Source organism: Ceratotherium simum, chromosome 14 (assembly GCF_057802395.1).
Source record: "Ceratotherium simum simum isolate JZ-2026a chromosome 14, ASM5780239v1, whole genome shotgun sequence".
NCBI classification, from domain to species: Eukaryota; Metazoa; Chordata; class Mammalia; order Perissodactyla; family Rhinocerotidae; genus Ceratotherium; species Ceratotherium simum.
The window spans coordinates 59,289,655-59,312,711 of NC_141913.1; the positions used below are offsets into that span (position 1 = coordinate 59,289,655).

Sequence of the window (23,057 nt, forward strand, 5' to 3'; positions counted from 1 at the left end):
TAGAGAATTATCTGTTCTAATTTTTCTGGGTAATCACTACCCAGAAAAGACTGTCCTATTTCTAATGCCTTCCTGTTATGACAAATGCTTAGAGAGGATAATCTGAACTAGAAACATAGCGAGTCATTAGTATCAAGGAGAGAACAAGAGAGTCATCTATTTCTGGAATCACAACAACGAAAATGAGATAACATGCTATATATGAAAAATAAGTGAAACAAACAATAAAACTTGAAAAGCAGAATTCTCAAAGAGAGGTTATCTGGGCTTATCAGGTTCTGCTGCTGAAGAGTTGAACAACTCTACTTTTTTGGTAGGAGAAAAGAAGTTTCTAAGGCCCGTATCTTCTTTCTATCCCCTCAACATTTTCTATCGTGTCTTACAGAGTAAGAACTGAATATTTATTATTTGATCAGCATTTTTATGAAAAGTATATCGTAAAAACTCTATAGGATATAGAACAAATCTAACAAACAGATAATGGAAACATAATCTAAAAGTATTTCTTCCCAACAGCAACACAAAAATGAAGTACCAACGAGTGGAGAAAGGTGCAGGATCTACATAAAGAACATTTCTCCCAAGGGCAGTGAAGGAAACTTAAATAAATGGAGAGATAGTCCAAAACCCTAAATAAAAATATATCAATTCCTTCCAAATTAATGTACACATTTAATACAAATCTGATCAAAATCCAAATGAGATATTTTAAAACTCGGCCAAATGATTATTAAATACATCTAAAAGAATGAGTGAAAATAACTGAGAAATCTTTGATAAAAGTTCATTAGTAAGAAATTTTATATTAGGGGAGGGACACATATTTTCATAACAAAATACACAAGTAAAGCTTAAAATATCTTCTTCTCTGGTGGGGACACAAGAAGAAGGGGCACTGATCCTCAACAGAGAGAAAGAATCCTAAGAGGGAAGGGTATGGGAATCTATAGGCTGTGGATAATTTTTACATTAATCAAAATGAAGCATGGGTTTACATACAATCAAAACCTTTGAGAGATCCAAAACAATATATACCAAACTAAAAGGCAAAAGATAAAATGGAGGAAATATTTGCAATGACTATAACTCATATAAATCTCGTAAACATTTAAACCAATGGAACCAATCACACATAAACAAACGGACATTCATTAGAAGAGAAATATAAAAACAGATGACAACAGCAGCAGCACATGCCAAGTATCCAGGAAACACTCCTCATTACCTCACTTGAATCCTCGAGGAATCCTGGAAGGTAGGTTCTGACGTGACCGCATTTTGCAGGCGAGGACACTAATAACGGCCCCAGTCACACACCCGTGAGAGGCAGTACTGAGGTCGGATCCTACGAAGGTGCTTCTTAAACAGCCTACCCGATGGCTGCTATAAGAACCATAGTAGCTTTTTTAGATAGTCAATCTGACAGCCAAAGATATATGCAAATTTCAAACACTCAGATGTCCCTTTCACCTCTCAAATCTTCAAATATTTTTCAAAATAATGCTCATGATAATAGTGCTATAATCATGAAAAATGGAGACCTAAATGCCCAACATTAGGAGAATGGGTCAATAACTCATGATAACCCAAACAATGGAATGTCACATAACTTTTCAAAATCAAATTTTCAACAACTATTTAGTGACACGGGAAAATGCTCACAATGTAATGGTAAGGGGAAAAAGCAGAATACGACATTTTTCACATAATATCGTCCACAGAAATAAATATAGTTATATATTTGAAAACGGACCATTAATTGCCCTTCAGTGATTTTTTATTTACTTCTTTATAAACTTCTATATATTCAGAATTTTCAAATCCCCTAATAAGAAAAGGACATTAGTTTTTAAACGCATTTTTATAACAACTCAGAAAGTCAAATGACAGATGCAGTATACTTTGTTATTTAAAAATCCTTTCCCTTTGCTTCCTTACTATCACTCTCCCTCTCAATACTGATAAAAAGATCAAAACATGCTGTACTGTGCAAAACCTTCTTCCTTCAGCTTCTGAAAATTGGTAATAATTAGCTTAATACTAAGATCAAAAAATACACATTCCTTCATACTTTGCATTGCTGATCATGCCCTTTTTCAAGCTCTATTTACACTTCAAAGACACAACTGGACCATTTCTTGTCTGCTCTTTCACGGCTGTACCATACTCTCATCAAAGTGTTCATGGACAGCCGTGCAGAAAAGAGTGAACACAGCAGGCCTGAGACTGTCTATGCTTAGAAACGTTGCTTGCAAGGTTGGCCCTTGCTGGTGTCTGGGAACTTGGATTTCGGGAGTGTTCCCAACTCACCATTCCTAACTGAGAAGAGTGGCTCACTGTGCCTAGACGGTTTATACCAACAATGTGGTTTATGCCGAACATCTTCTTTCCTTGTGGGAGTCTAGAATTTTGGTATGTGCCAGGCAGAGGGTGCCTACGTAACCAGCCCCCAATAAAAACCCTAAGTGCTGAGTCTCTAACCAGCTTATCAGGTAGAGATCTCACTCGTGTTGTCACAACTCATTCCTGTACGACTCCACCAGGACAGGCCCTTGGAAGCTCCACCTGGTTTCCTCCAGACTGCACTCCTGGCAACTTGTCCCTCTGCCGATTTTGCTCTGCTCCCTCTCACTGTACAAACCTCGGCCATTAACACAGCTCTATCCCGAGTCCTCTGAGTCCCCTAGGGGATCACTGACCTGGGGCTGTTCTTGGGGACCCAATGCCAACAGTCCACCCATACTTCCAAAAGAACAGAAGACAAACGCATACGGAAAAGCACCCAGTGTTTTATAAAGCTTACCTCAAGCTTTCATTTACAGATGACTCTGTCAGTACTTCCTTCAGTTTATCCCTCTCTCCCTCTCGCCTCTCATAAATCCAACGTAGGTGACAAAATATCGTTTCACCTAAACTTCCTTTTAGCTTAACTTTAGTGGCAATACACAAAGAAGCAGGTAGCAAATATGTGCTGGTTCAGGGATCACAATTTTTTCTTTGAAAAGACATGCTTTTAAGGGGCTGGCCCAGTGGCGTAGCAGTTAAGTGCGCGCACTCTGCTTCGGCGGCCCGGGGTTCGCAGGCTCGGATCCCGGGTGTGCACTGACACACCGCTTGTTGAGCCATGCTGTGGCAGCATCCCATATAAAGCAGAGGAAGATAGACACGGATGTTAGCCCAGGGCCAGTCTTCCTCAGCAACAAAAAAGAGGAGGATTGGCATCAGATATTAGCTCACGGCTAATCTTCCTCACAAAACAGAAAAAAAAAAGAAAAAAGAGAGATCCTTTTAAGAAAACTCTTAATGCAGCCATGACTTGTCAAAATGGCAGGACACATAATAATACAAAGAGAGAACACTTCCCAGTTCGTTGGGGAGGAATATGACAAAGTTCCAAGAAGAAGCAGTCAAATAAGTCTTTAGGGAAAGAGAAAGGACAGAGATATTTTTTATTCACTATCAGGTTGTGCTGAGAGGGAGTAAATCCTGTCCTAGACACAGGTCTGACTGAGGGAGAGTATGTCTAGAAGCTCGAGCTTTGTACTATGAAACTGGAGGACCCAGGCTACTCCTGAGCATGCCAGAACAGAACCTGCTCCGATGTGAAAGCAACGAAGGGTGGAAAATACAGGAGGGCTTGGCGGTCACCAGCCCAGGAACTGTGCCTGCCAGATACATGTTGGGGCCCCAAGTGGACGAGGACAGCATTGGCCGAGCGCACGGACCCTGTGGGTTGGCCGGAGAGGTGATGCTTACCCCTGAGTGTCTACCACTGAGTCAGCTCGAGCATGATCCTCTCTTCTCTGTCTCAGGAATCTCACAGCAGGCAATAAGGGCTCACTAGGGTCTTTCAGTTTGTTTTTAGTAACATGTATTGTAAGGAAAAAAAAAATTTCAAAGGACCTTGTAGCAAAGTACATGAGACAGGGCTAAGAAAATAGAACAAAGGGATATTTTGTTCAGAGAAAATATTGTCACCGAGTGGTAGAGAGCATCAAATGGCCAGTACTCCCTCTGAATGCTTCATTGGGATTGTTCTGTCTGAATATAAGCATGTCATGAATCCTTTAGTTATTTGTATTCCCTACATAGTCAATTCCAGAGATCCTTTTAGCCTATCTTAGGCAAATTATTATCTACAATGCAGTCTATACTAACACTCTAAAGAAGTACATACATATCCTCTAAAGGATGAAGACATACTTAGATTTATAGATACATTACGGTATAATTAACTAAAATAGCTACTAATTGCTTTGCTATAAGTCCAATATTTATCAAAATAATTTGACAAAAGAATCTGGAACTGCAAAAGATGTGTACAGGTATTTTGCTCCACTCCTCTGGGTATCTACTGCTTTAGTAGGACCACACTTCCTTGTTACTGTAGTTCTATAGTGTGTTTAACATTTGGTAAGGCCAGTCCTCTCTTACTACTCATTTTTAAAATTTAATCAAGACCTGGATGGTGATCACACATGTGTTTGCTTCACGATAATTCGTTTTATGCATTTCTCTGTGTTATCGTTTCACGATACAAAGAAGTTCAATTACAAAAAAGAGAAAAGCAAGGGAACAATGAACACAATATACAGAATGGTGGTAACACAATACACAGAACTGGCAGGAAGAGAGGAGGAGGGCAGGAGAGACATGCAGGGGGCTTCGAAGTTACTGTAATGGTCTATACCTTAAACTGTGTGGCGGCTACATGGTTTTTCTTAATTGTTTTTCTCTAGCCTAAATACATATCATACATAGAAAAGATTACACTATCTCACAATTAACATTTAAAAATTTTTTATCAGCCATTCCATATGCATATGTGTTTTTCTAACTGGATTTTAGACGCAACTTGGCAAGTTTCATAGTAAATTCCCAGAACTGCAATGAATTTGTGGACTAAACTGGTACATCCTCAAAACTCTTATTTAAAGATGGAATGTTGGAAATGGCCCAACAAAATGACCACGTCAGGCTCTGTTGGTGAATTATGTCATATTGAAAGCTGCGTCCTTTCCCCTGCCGCATGACCCCCACTACCTCGGTCGGGACCACTCCCCATTAACCTATCTGAACATCAAATTAGTTGCTTTTCCCATCCCCAGCTCCTCTTGGTCTGCTCTTCCTCAGAACCCTCCAGGATTCCTAGAGCCACCCCTCCCAGGTGTGCCTGTCACCTGGCTCAGCAGGCTTCTCTGTACCCAACCGTGGAGGGCAGGCACCGTGTGTGACACACGTCTGTCCCCCCACACCAGCACATTCCCTGCATTCAGTAACTGTTTGTCAATAAATGAATCAAATAAACAAATCGGCCTCGTCCCCTTTACTTCCTACCACTTCCTACAGACAGCCTCCTTAGAGTCAGGCCTGGTTTCTCACGTCTCACTGATGACAAACAGTGGATAGAGCCACCTCAATTCTAGGGACATGATGATAAAACATTTTATCCTTGATAGGGAGAAAGTTTTCTTAAAAAACAGGGGCAAAGTGCTGCCCTCCCCAACTGCAATGACATAGCTGGCATTTACTAAATATACCACACAATACCACAAGAGAGTGTCTCAAAAACTGTAGAGGACGTTCGAGTTTGTGTTTTTTTAAATGTGAGAATGATCTGATAGCAACAGCGCCCTCTGCTGATTCCAAATCGCAGAACCACGCGCAGAGGAAGTGCATCTTGATTCTTGTGTAGTCTTCTTATGATGTTGAAAACAACAGATGAAAGGTGAATTATTCCCATCTCAGTTTCCCATTCTCCTTCATTTTACCTAGCCTTTTGCATGTTATAATAATCATCTAACCTTCTCTGGGGTTTATCAGCATTAACAGAAAATTGGCTTAAATGCTACTTCAGCAAGCGAGCAGGGAAGAGACCTAGCTGACCACCCTTACGATGGTAACACTTTGAAAAGACAGAGTCACCCACACAAGGAGACATCCTCTAGAGGCGTATCACTGAAAAGCACAAATACAGGGGAGGCAGTGTCACCAAGTGTTGAAGACCCTCAGCTCTGGAGTCAGCGGGCCTGGGTGCAGATGGAGCTCCACAACGTGCGAGCTGTATGTGATTAGAGAACTGACCTACAGGATCAGCTTCAGCCGCTTCGTCAACGACAGCAGAGATAACAGTATCCAACTCACAGGCTTACTATGAAGATTAGGTTAAATAATTAATATAAATATAAAACACTTAGCAAAACCCTGTAATGAGTGCTCATAAATGTTCTCTGTCACTATCGACGTCAGCATTATTAAGGGCATAGCTTACGTATGAGGAGTGCATACAAAGCTTAATCAACACTATGCCGTATTTGTTTAGGAGAGGGTGAGTCCTCTTCTCTGAAGTTCTAGATACCCCCCTAAGACAGACCTAGACCTAAGAGACCTAATCCATGGAGAATATAGCAATCAGGCTCTCAAGGAGACTGTAGGTCATGTCAGACAAGCAATGCTGGAAGTGAGGGGGCACCTGAGGACACGAGGGTTGGAGTCACAGAGAGCAAGAGACTAACTTCTCCCTAACACCAGCCCTGAGGGCATAGGAGTTTGTACCTTGGGTATAGATTAGGGCATGCAGGAGCACCCTCAATGGCGTATACTGGAAAGGGGATGAGATTTTATTCTCTATTTTAAATATGAGAATAAAGGTAAACAGGTTGAAGTACAGAGAAACCAATTTGGGTTCAATCAAAGGCAGAATTTTCACACCTTCACAAAACTGGGTGGGCTGTTCCTGGGGCAAAGCAAATTCAAGCCCAGGAGGGGTCATTCTCTAGATAACTTTTCAGTTCCTTCCTAATTCTGAGAGTCCAAGATTCTAGGCACAACAGAAAGAACACTGAAGAAAAACAAGAAAACTTGCAAATTAAACAATCTAAGCAATCAATTAAAAGAAGCTAGAAAAATGGGGGCCGGCCCAGTGGCGTAGCAGTTAAGTTCACGTGCTCTGCTTCAGTGCCCGGGGTTCGAAGGTTCAGATCCCAGGCACGGACCAACGCACCACTCGTCAAGCCATGCTGTGGCGGCATCCCACATAAAGCAGAGGAAGATGGGCACGGATGTTAGTCCAGGGCCAATCTTCCTCAGAAAAAAGAGGAGGATTGGCAACGGATGTTAGCTCAGGGCTAGTCCTACTCACCAAAAAAAAAAAAAAAAAAAAAAGGCTAGGAAAAGAAAAAGATCAAAAATAAACCTAAAGAAAACAAATGCTTTTCTAGGATATCATATAAATACTAAAACTGAGTCACTGAAAAGTGGAAAACCTGATTATGACTGGATCAGAAACAGACTAAAAAATGAAAACTATAGATACCCTAATCTGTGAGTTTAAACAGAAAAACACTAAATACCAAATAACTGAAACTAGTAACTAAAAATAAGCACATGTATGATAAGAGGAGCTTACCCTAGGGATTCTAGGATGTTTACCATTAGAAGATATATTAATGAAATTCACTATATGAATAATATAAAAGAGAAAAAATCATATGATCATCAATAGTTGCCCAAAGATGTGTTTGATAACACTTCAAAATAATTTCTGATTTTTAAAAGAAAATCCAACCAATCTAGGAATATAAAGAACACATTTGTAAGAACACATAACAAAAACCTAGAACAAACATACTTAGTAATAAAACATCTTATTAACTTAACATCCCCATTAAGTTGGAAATACCCCTCATAGGAGGAACTTGCCAGTGTCTTTCAAGGTTATATATGCATTTACTCTTTGCTCTACCAATCCTATTTCTAGGAAGGTACCCCAAAGACAAGCTGACAAACTATGAAATGGTGTATGAACAAGGATATTCACTACACCACTACCTGTACCAGCAAAGCTGGAAACCATGGAAAGAAACCACTAACAAACTATACAACTGTTTTAAAAAGAGAGAATGAGAAAGATCTCTATCTCATTCTAAAGAGTAATCTTCAGAATATATGAATCAAGAAAAAGCAAGGAACTTAGAAGGGAGTATAGTGTGCCTCATTAAAAACAACTAGAAGAAAGACAAACATATTGATGTATAAGCATTATATATTCAAAAAGAAGCATTTAAGAACAAGCCAAAGGCTAATATAAAGGGCCACCTCTGGAGGGGAAAGAACAGGGGTAAAGGGACAAGAGTAGAAGGAAACCTCTCTGAATTACCTTGTTTTACAGTTTCAAACCTTGGAACCATGTAAATGTGGCATATAATCTTCTTTAAATGTACCAAAAAAAAGCAAAGCAATCCTGAAAAATTGACTGAAACAAATCACTCTAATAGTATACCAAAGTGGTAGCATAAACACACAGAGAAGAATTATTTTAGTTACTTAACTTTATATCTCTAGTATAATTGATCTTAAGCACAGAAAGAACCACAAGGAAATTCTTAAAATAACATTCCATAGGCTCATTATTAGTAATAATATCTGTATTGTTATTTGGAAATTATAATATACTGTAATGCAGTTTGGAATAAAGACTTTCAACATAATAAAACAGATACAAGTATATAAATTAAAAAGTTAATAAAAAACCCTAAGACCTTTAATTTAAATGAATGCATGATTTATTTATTTACATTATAAAATTTACAAACTTCTTAGCTCTGCCTACTAAAAACCCTAAAAGGAATGAAAACCTAAAAGTAATGTGCATCTCTAGGATCCAGATTATGGTCTCTAAATACAATAGCATAGTGGGAACTAAAAGGAACCAGAACTCCTAAGGAAAACAGACAATTTCAGGTCTGGGCAGGAAACAGACAAAATGAGCTTGTCATGTTAGAACAAGCAAGCTATCAAAGATGACCAGAGTCATGTCAGAAGAACAGAGGAGCAGACGACCAACAACAGGACAATTTGACCATCACAATAACAATAAAAAGAACAATGACTACAAATACACTAAAATACATAAACTATATTTCTTAATCCATGAGTTCATAATAATACCCCCCAAAAAACTGACAAGTTATCTTTGAAGACTATTAGAGCATTATCTCACTATTTTGTAAATTAATAAAGAGAGAGACTCAAGCATGTACCCTGCCTTTCTGGTACTAACTATATTTCATGGTAACTAAATAGTTAACAAGAGAAAACTCTTCTTTACAGAAGAATCCTAGCTAAAACAAGTAGAAAGAATGATAGAACTAGGGAGTTATCCTTTGGCAATCTCTAACAAAATAATGGATATAGGTACCCATCAATTGGTAAACATTCATGGAGGAATTTATAATAGAAGGAGCAGGTTGAAAAATCCCTGAACCCAGTGATCAATCTTAACATAACTAATATTTAGAGAAGTAGATAGAAAAGTAGAAAAAAAGTAGAAAAGTAGATTAGAAAAGTAGATCAGAAGGACAAAACTGGTACATCCTTCTGATAATTGCAATAGGAACTACAGGGCATCACCTATGAAGTTTTCTTGCCAAAGAAAGAAAAACTTAACTCTGATCAAGCCTCTAGATATGACTACGGGAGAAAGAGAAACATGCTAATACCAGAAACAATCATCCAAAATGCAGAAAATTGTATAGACAAATAACAGATCCAGTTTCTTCAACAAATACATGGCATGAAAAAAGGAATGGACTGTCATAGATCATAAAAGACTTACCAAGCATACTGACCAAAGCAAAGACACAAATAAGCTTCAAGTAAAAGAATGGAAAGTTACACCATGCTAACACTAGTCAAAGAAAGCTGCTGTGCTTATGTTTACATCAGATGGAACAGATTTCAGACCAAAGAATACTACCAGGAATAAAGAGAGTCATCTCACAGACGATGAAGGGGTCAATTAGTCAAGAGGACATAAGAATCTTCAATGTTTACGAATAAAATTACAGAGCTTCAAAATACATGTAGCAAAAACTGATAGAACATCACGAGAAATACACAAATCCACAATTATAGTTGTAGATTTCAATACTCCTCTCAATAATTGATAAAACAAGTAATCAGAAAATCAACAAGGATATAGTAGACTTCAACGCTCTCAACCAACTTTACCTGATTAACATTTACAAGACACTCCACTCAACAACAGCAGAACACACGTTCTTCTTAAGTGCACATGGAACATATACCAAAATAGACTATATTCTGAGACATAAAACAAGTCTGAATCAATTTAAAAGAATTCAAGCCATACAAAGCATATTCTCTGACCACAATGGAATTAAATTAGAAATCAGTAACATAAAAATCTCCAGAAATATCTCAAATATTTGAAAACTAAAGAACACATTTCTAGCCAATCCATAGATCAAAGAAGAAATCAAAGGAAAATTAGAAAGTATTTTAAAGTGAATGATAACAGACTTTGGGTGGTCAACATGATGTAGTCTACACAGAAATCAAAATATAATGATGTTCACGTCTGAAATTTATATAATGTTATAAACCGACATTATCTCAATTAAAAAAATGAAAATAACACATATCAGCATTTGTGGGACGCCACTAAAGCAGTACTTAGGGAGAAGTTCATAGTAATAAATGTCTCTATTTTAGAAAAGGAAAGTTCTCAAATCAACGACATCAGCTTCCTCCTTAAGAACCTAGAAAAATTAGAGCGAATCAAAAAGTAAGCAGGAAAAAAATGGAAACAATAAAAATCAAAGTGCAAATCAAGGAAATACAAAACATAAGAATAGAGAAAAATCAATGAAACCAAAAGCTGGTTCCCTGAGAAGATTAATAACATTGATAAACTCGAGCCATATTCATTAGGAAAAAAAGAAAGAAGACACAAATCACCAATCAGGAAGCAGGTGGCATCAGATTCCACAGACATTAAAAAGACAAGGGAATATTATGAGCAACTTTATGCCATATATTTGGCAACTTAGATAAAATGTAAAAATTTCTTAAAAGACACAAAATACTAAAGCTGACTCAAGAAGAAATAGATAACCTAAATAGCCCTGCATCTATTAAAGAAATTGAAACTGTAGTTCAAAACCTTCCCACAAAGAAAGCTGCAGGCCTTGATGGCTTCACAGGTGAATTCTATCAATCATTTAAGGAAGAACTATTACCAACTCTATGCAAAATCCTCCAATAAATTCAAGAGGAAGGAATACTTCCCATCTCATTCTATGAGATCAGCAGTGGCCTGAGACCAAAACCACAAAAGACATCACAAAATAATTAGAAGATATTACGGAAGAAAAGTAACAAAGATGAAATACTTACTAAAAAATCTGAACAAGAAACATGCAAAACTGGTATGAAGAAAATTCTGAAACACTCCTAAAAGACAGATAAGTATCTTTTCAACAAATTGAAACACTTCCACATTCTTGGGTAGGACAATTCAACAATGAAGATGTCAATTTGCCCCAGGTTAATATATACATTTGACATAATTCTAATTAAAAATGCCGTCAAGCACAGAAAAACCTAGAAATCTTTCTGAACCGAAAAGCAAAGACGACTCAAAAATAAACGAAAGTGTATCAATAGGGCACAGAAGCCAGCCTGAAGTAGATCCCACTGACCAAACTGGGGACGATTTTAGCTTCAAAAAGAATAATGCCTTTAATTTATAATAAATAAATTTAATAAATAAAATATTTATTTTATTAAAATCCTGAATAAATAAAAATCCAGGAGTCCAAAGTGACACAAAACAAGAGAGACAAAGAGCAAGCTCAAAATCATTTCCATGATAGGAGGCGACTATTACGTCAATTTCTTAATCTAAAAATTAGCTGTTCGGGGCCAGCCCGGTGGCACAGCGGTCAAGTGCACACGCTCCGCTTAGGTGGCCTGGGGTTCGCAGGTTCGGATCCCAGGTGCAGACCTATGCACCGCTTATCAAGCCATGCTATGGCGACGTCTCATATAAAGTAGCGGAAGATGGGCACAGATGTTAGCCCAGGGCCAGTCTTCCTCAGCAAAAAAGAGGAGGATGGGCAACAGATGTTAGCTCAGGGCTAATCTTCCTCAAAAAAATAAAAATAAAAATTAGTGGTTAAATGGAAAGGATTAAAGCATTTACCCTGCTGTTATAGGAATTCACCCATTTGATGAGGAAAAGTTTTTTTTACAAAAGCTCACCTAATAAATGTAGAAATAACAACATAATTAGAAAATCACCATTTTCTAAACTCAAACAAAAAACTGACTTAGGCAAAGACTAATAATGGATGTCAAATTCATTAGGTGAAAGAATTTGGGGGAACAGGATATTCAGAAATGAAGTATACTATTTCCCTATACAATATTCTTACCAAAAACGTTAAACTTGAACCTATGCAGGTCTTTACACCAAACTTCCAGTTTACAGGACACAGAGGAATGCAGCGAGAGGAAACAATCAGACAAACTGAAACAGGGGCCTTCTTTTCTTTCCTACATCCCTACATTTCCTACATCCCTTCTCCTGTTCACTTGGCTGAAGTCCCCTCCTTTCTGTCTACTCCAATCTCTGTCTCAGCTTTACTAAGCATGAGAAACACTGATGCAGGACATACAGGAGGGCTGGTTTCTCTTTATCCTTATCCTGGACGGCTGCTACACTGGCCCTGTCTGCAAATTTACCAAATTCCTTCAAGAAAGAAGAAGTTGGGGGAGGACAGGGAGCAAAACAACAAGGAAAGTATCAGTAGAAAAGATGAGTAGGAAACACATCCAGAAGGTAGAGTAGAGAGTGACGGTGATGAAGGAAACAGAGCCAGAAGCTAAAGAGATTCGATCTGGCCGAGGTATTTCACAAGTCCTAGACTGATACAAGGTCTGAGAGGGTAGAGTGCCAATACACAATAAAGTGACCAGTTAGGAGGACAATTCTTAATTTGGACATAAAAATTGGTTCTCTCTTCTCTCCAACCTTTTAATTTCATTCTGAAACAAAAACTCAATTAGCTTCACCTTTCTTGGTAAAGAGATCGTGAAATGTACCACACAGGTAGGAAATTCCACTGCTGTGCATATCAACATGGAGTTGGTAGCCATACAGTCCATACTCTGGGCTGTCATCCAAAATGGGGCTATGAGGAGGCAGCTCGTAGGGGCTAAAAAGCAAAACAAAATACACAGACAAATTTGTCAACACCAGAGATAAATTATTTGCATTGAAAATACTCTTTAAAAAATTAACATTCATTCAAAGCACAGCTCCTATCAACCCTCTGTAGGATTCCCAATAACCTTCAATACAATGAACTCAAAAGAACTGCTCCATGTTCCTTCTACCAACTTCTATAAAACAGTCAAAGATATGAGTTCTGCAGGTATCTACAAGCCACCATGGGTGAACATGTGTCTGAGGTCTGCCCCAGGACAGCAGCTCTGCAAAGGCAGCTCTGCTCCTCAGTGGTCTCAGGATCCAGAGGACAGAACTGCACAGCAGGAAATGCAGCAACAAGACCTACAGCGTAGGAACCTGGGCAGAAGACCCAAAGCCACGACAAACGAAGTTTTCTGCAGTAAGAAAAACTTTACTACATAAGGTAACAACTCAAAAGCATTCAGGAGCTTTTCAGGCAATAATAAAAATGAACAAAAGACATAGCGGAGGGTCTAAGCCCCTAGGGGAAGGGTGAGCTGCAGTGAAAGGGAAAGCATATCCCCCCTGAAGACCTTCAGATTCATTAACAGACACGCACAGTACAAACCAAGCAAAAACATATCTGCAGGCCAGACCCAACAGGCCAGGGTCTGCATGCCTTGCAAGATATAAAAATTCACGTTAGTGCAAAGAACTTGAAGCATCTTGCTGCACTGGCATCTTGTAGTAATGAAGCTATCCTGCCCCTATAAATGATATTCTACTAGGTACATAATCCTTTGCTGTTGTTAGTGCCATCAAGTGGATTCCGACTCCTAGCACCCCCATGTTCAGCAGAGGCGAGCCCTTCCTGGTGTCTGTGCGCCATTCTCTCATCTTCCGGCGCTATATCAGACAATGCTCTGCTGCTGTTCATGGGATTTTCATGGCCAGTCTTTTCAGAAGTGGGTGGCCAGGTCCTTCTTCCTAGTCTGTCTCAGTCTGGAAGCTCCACTGCATAATCCCAGAACAAATAAAGCAAATACGTATTCATAAATAATCCAATTATTTTAGCAACAGCTAAGTAATTATGCCTGTTGGCTTGTGTCTATTGATTAAAAATAGAATATCTTTGTAGCTATTCTCAGGATACTAAGATGGTATCAAGTTCTAATCTTTTATATTGAGTAGACAAAAATTCAATACACCACATACAAATACATACATAGTGGCTGAGCCTAATGTGCTCCTCTCCACAAGGTGATGGATATGAAGATTTGCCATAACAAAAGCCAGTTCTTCCTCCCTCTGAAAAGTTAATTAAAAAGAATACATTTTTCAGCTGAAATATTTTAATTTTTCACAAGGTCGTTGTAAAGATTGCAGCACATTCATCTTCCAGATAGATGCAGTTTCTTACAACTCTAAGATTACCACAGTGCTAATGCATTATTACTGCTAATACATTATTACTATCTAATAAGACTTACATGTCACATTGACAGCAAGACCACAATTCACCCAAATACACAGAGCATGCAAAACCCAATGCTCACAAAATGCCTCACATGCTAACTTGTGAGACATCAAAATACTGTATTATATATGATGATTGTGAAAATACACATTGTTAGTTCCAGGTTGTTTCAAATTCTTTTCAAAGACAAACACAATACCGGTAAGACTTTCACAGATACAAGATTAATTGCACAAATAGTTAACACCAGTGGTGTAACATTCTTCTCTCAAGTCCCTGCTTGACTTGGCAAACCCAGTGGGAATGACTAGATTCAAACTCTTCACTCATCCATCAGGTTGAGTAGCAGAAAATGTGGCTGCACAGGAACTGACATCCATTTCTCCCCAAATTCACAGCTGGCACTGACTGGTGTAGGTAACCCAGAATGGTAAATCTGAGGGTGCCATTCTCCAGTAGCCAGACAGAGGACAATCAGATCAACCAGAGTCCTTGTAACTATGTGGGACAACATACATTGATGAATTCAAGTCAAGAAACGCAGGGCAAGCAAACTGCTGCCTTGCCCACAAGTCAACGTCACACAGAAATGGAGGGAGGAAGAGAAACTCTGACTATCATAGCAGGCTGAGAAAAGAAAAAGGTACGAGAGGATGCTGCTGTAGAGCTTGGTTCTGTCTAATCGTCATATAGAGACATGTACTGCTATTCTCAGAATCAAACTTGTGAGGTACTATCTTAAAACATCCATAGGCCAAAGCCACAGATTTAAACAAACCTGGGGGGTACAGAGGCACATCACATTGTTACGCTCTTCACTGAAGTGACTGCCCAGAAAATAACCTCAGAGGAGAGAGCTAGCCAACCTCAGCTAGCAAAAAAAGAAACCTTATCTAGTGGGAAAGGATAACTCCTCAGACACTTTACCCTGAAGGGCAGATTACACTCAATGCCACATCTACAGGATCAGAAACACGTTTGAGAGACTACTAGGTTCAACGCACAGTCAGAGACTTTGGCAGAGAAAGGACACGAAAGGACCTGAAGGAAGGAACATGGATTGACTGGAAGTAGAAAGGGAGAAAACCCCACGATATTAAAGGAATAACGTGACCAGAACCATCCAGGCAGGAACAGGTAGTTTGTCAACAGTGACAGCAGAACTGCAGAGCAGTCTCAATGGACTAGAGGGTCACTTAGCTAGAAAAATGAAGCTGGTAAGATGGGAGAAGGGAATGCAGTTAGTAAGAAATCTAAAGGGTTTTATACTTGATATCATGCATAATGGTGAGTAAACGTGGGACTGTGAGTGAGGAGGTGACAATACACGCAGGGACTCAAATCTTACCTTCCACAGCCCCACCAGGAGGCCCGGGTTTAGGCAGAAGATCCGAACAAGTCTGTCACAGCCAACCATGGTGGATTCAGTTAAATTACTCAGGTCGTAGTTTGCAATTAAAGAATGCCATCGAGGTCTTTGAACACCCATGCCAAAGAAAGGAAAGAAAGAAATGAGCTTTCACATCTACAGTGTTGTCAATTCTCTTCAGTGTATCTAAAAACACTTTTGAAGAGCAAGCTAATAATGTGTACATTGCTAATAAGGTACATGTCAAGGGGCAGGGAGACACAAACAACTTGTATAGATAAAAGGCAGAATGGACACATCCAAATTTTCCACCCAACTATGTTTTTCTTCCCTCCCTCTCGCTCTTACTGTCAACTCAATGGGCTGGTCAGAAGCAAATTGAAGAATCATGAAGGTGAGAAAAAGGAAGAACCATCTTCTATTCTCTTCCCCTCAAACCCAGCACAACGCTATGATCAAAAGTAGATTTTCAATATGTATTCCTAATTAAGTGAGGGAAATAATGCATAAACAGAGATGAAATACTTTAAATGACAAAAGATCAAGCGTTCTCAGTAGGCTATCTGAAAGCAGATACACCTTCTAAAGTTATTATCAAGAATAACTTAGAGGGCCGGCCCAGTGGTGTAAGTGGTTAAATGCGTGCACTCCGCTGCAGCGGCCCAGGGTTCGCCGGTTCGGATCCCGGGTGCACACCGACGCACCGCTTGTCAGGCCATGCTGTGGCGGTGTCCCATATAAAAAGTGAAGGAAGATGGGCATGGATGTTAGCCCAGGCCAGTCTTCCTCAGCAAAAAGAGGAGGATCGGCAGATGTTAGCTCAGGGCCAATCTTCCTCACAAAACAAAAAAGAATAACAGAGATAGTGAAAATTGTAACATTAGAAAATAAGTTTAATCCAAAATCATGAGTGCTTTCATGAACGAGATACACTGTGAACTCTAAAGTGTCTAAGAGTAAATAACTTAGATGTGTAAGGAAACACAACTCAACTCTGCTATTCATCCTAAGCCTTAAAATCAACAGAGTGAAATATTCTATAAGCACTCTAATGGTAGACATAGAGTTCTGTCATTCTCAGGAACCCAGAGACAGTTCAGGAAACTAAGAGAGAGGAGATCTCAATGGTCAATTCAGAGAGCACAGCATTAGAAGAAATTCTCTTAGGAGCTGGGGCCACACTGCATTCAAAAGTCTACCTCCAGCACTGAAGGCACAAGCCAGCAGGGGACAGGTATTCAAATGTTCATTAAGTAAAAGAATTAAAAAACCAAGGAGCTCAGCTGTGGCACTGGTTCAAAGCAGAGGCACTGTAAGGATCAAAACTAGACCTGCAGCTACCACACTTCCCCACTCCCTCGTTCAATTTCCAGAGAACTTCTTGTGCTGAGAACCACATCAGGTATGGTGAGGCGGCAGGTGAGCATACATGTGACATATAACCTAAAAATAGAGTCAGCACAGGTAGAACATACTGGGAAGAAGCTCAACACAGAGTTGGGAACCTAAGTGTGGAGTCAAGGAGACCAGAGTTGAGACCTTAGCTCCAACCCTCCAGACCATCTCAGACTGCCCTTCCCCTGTGTACGAGGAGACCACCAGCCACCTAAGCTGGGAGGGCGGAAAATGAAGTGAGAAAAAATCACTAGAGCACACTGCACACACTAGGTGCTCAACAAACAGCAGTCACCACTACTCTCATTATTAATGTGACCAACAAGACCAGGTGGGACGTAAAAATCTTCCTCTCGAACTCTTCAATGTGCCCAGAGCTGGAGGGGCCTCATAAACACGGCTCCAGAGCAATTTAAACAGAGAACGGGCTGGGTCCCCAGGTGCCCCGGCCTCACAGGCTACTGACACAGGAACTAAAGCTGATATTTACCCAACATTTCTCACCAATTTGGGGAGGTATAGTGTAAACTACACAATGGAGAACACTGGCAAGAGAGAAAATTTACGGAGTCTGACTAGAAAGGTACAAGTTATAGGAAAATTCAAACTGCAAATTACATAAAAAAGGCTTTCACGGTTCTTGAAAAAGTTCTCATGGAGGAAAGAAAAAAGACCCAAATAAAAACCACCAAGCCTCTCCTTCACTGTCACACAAATGCATACAAGGATTTGTATTTCTGCACGATGAAAGCATTTGCTTAAAACTTGCAATAAAAATGCCGATAAAACAGATTCCTGAAAAACACTCTCAGGGTTTGTTCACCACTGTTTATCAAATGCTGACTGAAGTCCACTGAGCATTAATTGAGATAAATTACATTAAATGAATTTTCCCAATGAATTCTAGCACTTGTGTCCCTGTGCAGTGTCTGGTACTCCTGACCTGGATGACAATTTTCAGAAGCACAGTATCTTTAACTGAGCTTTACAGTTCAACACTATCCATTTAAATTAGTCTTTCACAATCATTTTAATTGATGTTAACAATTTTGTCTTAATACCTATAAACAATATTTCATGACATGCCAAACTAGTACAGACATTGTGGGCTCTTTCTCCAAACATAATTTCATTAAGTATAAAATCTAAATTCTGCATTAGAAAAATCTAGTGTCCATCATAATACCACATGAAATTTCAGAGATTTATCCAAATAAAAGTACCATTTCAAAAAGTAACTGTGTTTCCCAAATATCTTCAGTAATATGATCAGGGAAAATAATTCACATGTTTTTCTTCATAGCATTAAGGATAGTTTCAGAATACAATAAAATCTGGATTTACCAGCACTAAGAAGTCTGTTACTCTCACATTCACAGCATGACAACTAGATGAGCCATTACTAAAACAATCCTCAAAGAGCCGGCACCAGAGAGAGGAGCCAAAAACAAGGTCCCCAGGTATTAAATTGCAAAAACGTGTCCCCATCCAGGGAAACCATGAAAGAATGCTGTCCCTCCAAGGAGACAGCAGGCCCTAACGTGAGATACCTCAACACCTTCTGCAGCAAGGACACGTGTGAGAGAAACCAGTGGGTGGAATCACAGCACACCAGGCTGGTAAGAACAATGACGTGGTAAACGCCACCGAAACATGCAAGGACACTGAGACAGTGAAGGAGGGGGTCGAGGGCAGGAAGCCAACACTGGAAAAGACAGCTATTACTTTTGCATTTGCCATGAGATTTATATCAAGACACTTTCCCTTCACCAGGACATCAGGATGCTACACATGCCATAGCTTAGCTTTTAGGAGAAAACGACTAACGGTGAGAAAAGTGAGCATGAGAGATCTGCTGGTAAAAGCAAGAAGCAGGCCTAATAATGCGTATGGACTTAGTGCAAAACCACCTCATACAAAATAATAATAAGTATTCAATATGCACCAGCAACACGATACATATGTATCTGATTTATGCACGTGACAACGAAATCTTTTGACCTTCTTCACAGCAGCCATGCATGCTAAATATACATCTCCATCAGCATCACCCCATTTTACAGATGAGAAAATGCAGGCACAGAAAGACTAAGTTACTTGCACAAGGCCACATATATAGTAAGTTCAACAGAAAAGCACATAAAAATAACTAATAATTATGACTTTATGATCTAGTGTTTAAACTATGATTATTGTACCATTTACTAAAGAAGGAAAATATAATAGTTTTATATATCTTTGTGTTAAAATGGTTAAAACTAAAAACCCTCAAAAGGTTAGCTATCAAATCATCCAGGAAATTTTGTTAACTAGAATATCATTCCCTAACCGTTACAGATAACCAAGTTATGAGGAACCTAAATTTAGACCTAATCATAAATGGGATAAACCTATTCTTTTCCTATTCTATGGTGATCCAGAATGAAAGAAAAGTCTTTAAGATGCAATCAAATTAAAATACACTGGCAGGATTTTTTAATTACAAAAATAATGCCAACTAGTATTTACATAAATGATGTTCTCACCCAAAAGTTCTGAATTAGTACTTACCCATTTTTGGTGGGAGTTTTAGACCAGGCCATAAAAACTGGTGTCACACCACACAAATCTAAGGTTGACAATGTGGCTAGAAGTGGCCAATTTTTGCCATACCACACAATCGTAACTGATGAATCGTTTATGGAAAAATCAACATGCTCCATGACGTATTCTTTTCCACTTTTTTCTTTCAATATAATTACCCAACCTAAATCAGATTTTCTGGAGAAAGAGAAGCAAGCTAAAAATGTTTGCCTCGTTGCAAAAAAAAAAAAAAAAAAAGTGCTCAAGTCTATTTCCCATATCATCTCTAAAGCGTCTAGTTCCCTAAAAGCCAGAGTTCTCAGAATGCGCTCAACATAAATTTTCCTTTCACCAACAGTTCTCTCTCCAGATTTTTCTCCTCACCTAACAAACATTCGTGGAACATCTACCACGTTCTAGGTATTGGCAATATACAGATAAGCAAGCCAAAGGTTCTGCCCAGAGGGAGAGATGCCTTGAATGCTCTTGCTTTACTAGAGCAAATTACTAGGTTATTTCTGCTTTTCATAAACCCTTTGGACCATATATATGGAATGGGAAAATACTATATATTTTATAGATATACAAAAACACACATAAATATCAAACAGTCCCTCACAATATAAACTGCACGTACATCCTATACACAATACTTTAAGCTTATACTATCATTCTTTTTTAAAGTGTTTGTATATTTAAACGTCTAACACTAACATTGAACGTCAAATAACCACTCTGCTCCCTCTTTTAGAAGCCACTGCGGGGGCTGGCCCCGTGGCTGAGCGGTTGAAGTTCCACGCACTCGGCTTCGGCAGCCCGGGTTTGCAGATTCAGATCCTGGGCGCAGACCTACTCCACTCATCAGCCATGCTGTGGCGGCATCCCACATACAAAATAGAAGAAGACTGGCACAGATGTTAGCTCAGGGACAATCTTCCTCAAGCAAAAAAAGAGGAGGATTGGCAATGGATGTTAGCTCAGGGCGAATCTTCCTCACCAAAAAAAAAAATGAAGCCACTGCATACCTGAGGATCATTTTGGTTTTAACCGGAAAGCCTGTGTAAGGGTTGACAGGTTTGAGAACCTGAGTTAGTGCTGCTTTTACAGATGCTATTTGTTTTGTAATATATTCTTTCTTCCAATATCCAGCTTCTTTATCCTCAACTGACAGTAAGTTCATAGACATGGCTGTCTTCTCTACTGAATTAACTTTCCAGTTAGATCTTTTAGGTGAAAAGGCAGTTGAGTAGAGTCTGATCCAAATAAAACTGGGGGAAAAGAGGAAATACGTTAACTGTCTAAGAGACATTGTCATGTACCTGTAGTAGTAATATATTAAATTAAAGACGCACAGTAATTTTTAAATAGTCTAATTCCATGAATAAGTCAAGCTGTTTCGACTTCTAATTCCATTTTCAGTTGTTCATGTGTTAAGGTGAATGTAGTCTGAGATAAGTGTTTTAGATTCATCAACCCCAGAAACACAGACTAAAACGAAAAGCTCGTTTTCCAAGGTCAAGTTAACATGAGTGATGTCATGTTATGTGGGATCATCCAAACTACTGCCTTCCTACACCAATAATTGAATAGGAGATCTACTACAGAAAAAGTATATAGAAGAAGTGCATCTGAGGGATTCCTACCTTATTTTAAATATATACATGTTTTTAAAAAGATCAGAAAGGAGATATATATATATCTCTACATATATATATGTGTGTAGAGATATATACACATACACACACACAGAGAAATGTCAACAATAACTGAATTGTATGCTCTTTTTGCTTTGCGTATTTTAATTTTTCAATAATGAACAGGTACTGCTTGCACAAAGAAAAAAATGACGGTTATGAATAACAACGAATAACGACAGTTAACACTTGTGGAGCACTATGTATTAGGCACTGTTCCAGCACTTCATACATTAACCCATTTAATCCTCACAATGAACCCACGAGGTAGCTACTATTATTGCCCCCAGTGAACAGATGATGTAACTGAGTCCCAGATGCAAAGCCATCTGGCCCAGCTCTGTGTATGGATGTGGCAGAACTGGGATTGAACGCATGCAGCCTCAACCAGAGCTCACAGTCTCATCCCCTGTATTTCACTGCCTTGACAACAACATAAAGAAGTGGGCTCAAAGAAACAATAATTTTATCCAAATTCAGAGAACAATGTTGGAATTCAAATTCAGCTCTGACCCAGTCTGTGATCTTCCCACTGGCCACTGAGAGGCCCACAGGAAGTCACACGGGCAGCAGCAGTTAACGGGGGCCAAAGCTGAGCCCAGAGCATCTCTCTCCCAGCCAGTGCTCTCCAGGGAAGAGAAGTCAACTTCTCTTGGGGGAAACTGAGGCAGGGGTTAAAATCAGTTTCCTAATGCAAAAGGTGATTTTTACATAAATAAACTTAATTATTTGCTAACATATCTCCACGTTTCTATTTAGTGCTGTAAGGGATGAAATGGCCAAGAGGCAGCTGGAAAAAGGTGAATGCCCTATAGAAGGGGAAGATCCTGAATTGCAGGAGGTCCACGGGAGATGCCACAGAGTCTCTGGAGGGTAGTAACTGTTTCAGTCATCTAGTAACAATCGCAGCGGAAAAGGAACATTTCTCAAACATACGACTTGGGAATACGTCTCCTTGACCCAGGCATTACATGGACTTCCACCAATCACATATTACCTGACCCCTATTGACATCTCTTCTAGGATGAGTCTTCAGGTCATTTCTCATCCCACAAAATCATTTAACTATACCATGCTTTTTGACTTAAATTATTTATGTTTTCAGTTCAGATATTTCTGGGCTTTCACATGTGAGCTAACAGATGCAAAAAGATGATTAGTTGAGTACAACTGGGTAATGAAACTATTTCACCAAAATCTCTTGAACAGACTTTTAAAAACTCCCTTTGCATAAAAGCTTGTTCATGTTTTCTTCGAATTTATTTTACTCATCATTTCACTCCACGTAAGTGATCCTTTGCTTTAGCAAGATCTTCACCGAACCTCAAATTTCTCACATCAGCACTACATGAACTGTGGCTGATTCTGCTTTTCACGTGCTCTAGCACTCACAGACTATAAAAACAAACATTGCCGTGGAGAAGGGAAGCAGAGCATGAAGCTCCCACATCTTCAGTTATAATAACTACACCTAACATTTGTATGAAGAACCACTTTCACACACGTTATCTCACTGAATTTACTGTACGTGGAGCCTAAAGAGAATGAAAACATCTTAGAATT

General features: G+C 39.1%; 1 protein-coding gene across 3 annotated transcripts in view; it reads right to left on the minus strand.

Annotated features, from left to right (window-relative positions):
- FBXO15 (F-box protein 15) overlaps positions 1-23,057 on the minus strand; it is a 48,134-nt gene that overhangs the window by 12,560 nt on the left and 12,517 nt on the right. For 2 of the 3 annotated variants that reach the window (XM_087439335.1, XM_087439337.1), the window contains exons 5-9: positions 20,826-21,068; positions 19,789-19,998; positions 15,823-15,949; positions 14,223-14,305; positions 12,880-13,022 (exon numbers count right to left, since the gene is read on the minus strand). In XM_087439335.1, coding sequence (XP_087295461.1) covers positions 12,880-13,022; positions 14,223-14,305; positions 15,823-15,949; positions 19,789-19,998; positions 20,826-21,068 — 806 coding nt within the window. The remainder of the gene's footprint in view (positions 1-12,879; positions 13,023-14,222; positions 14,306-15,822; positions 15,950-19,788; positions 19,999-20,825; positions 21,069-23,057) is intronic. The other variant, XM_087439336.1, reaches the window with a different exon arrangement.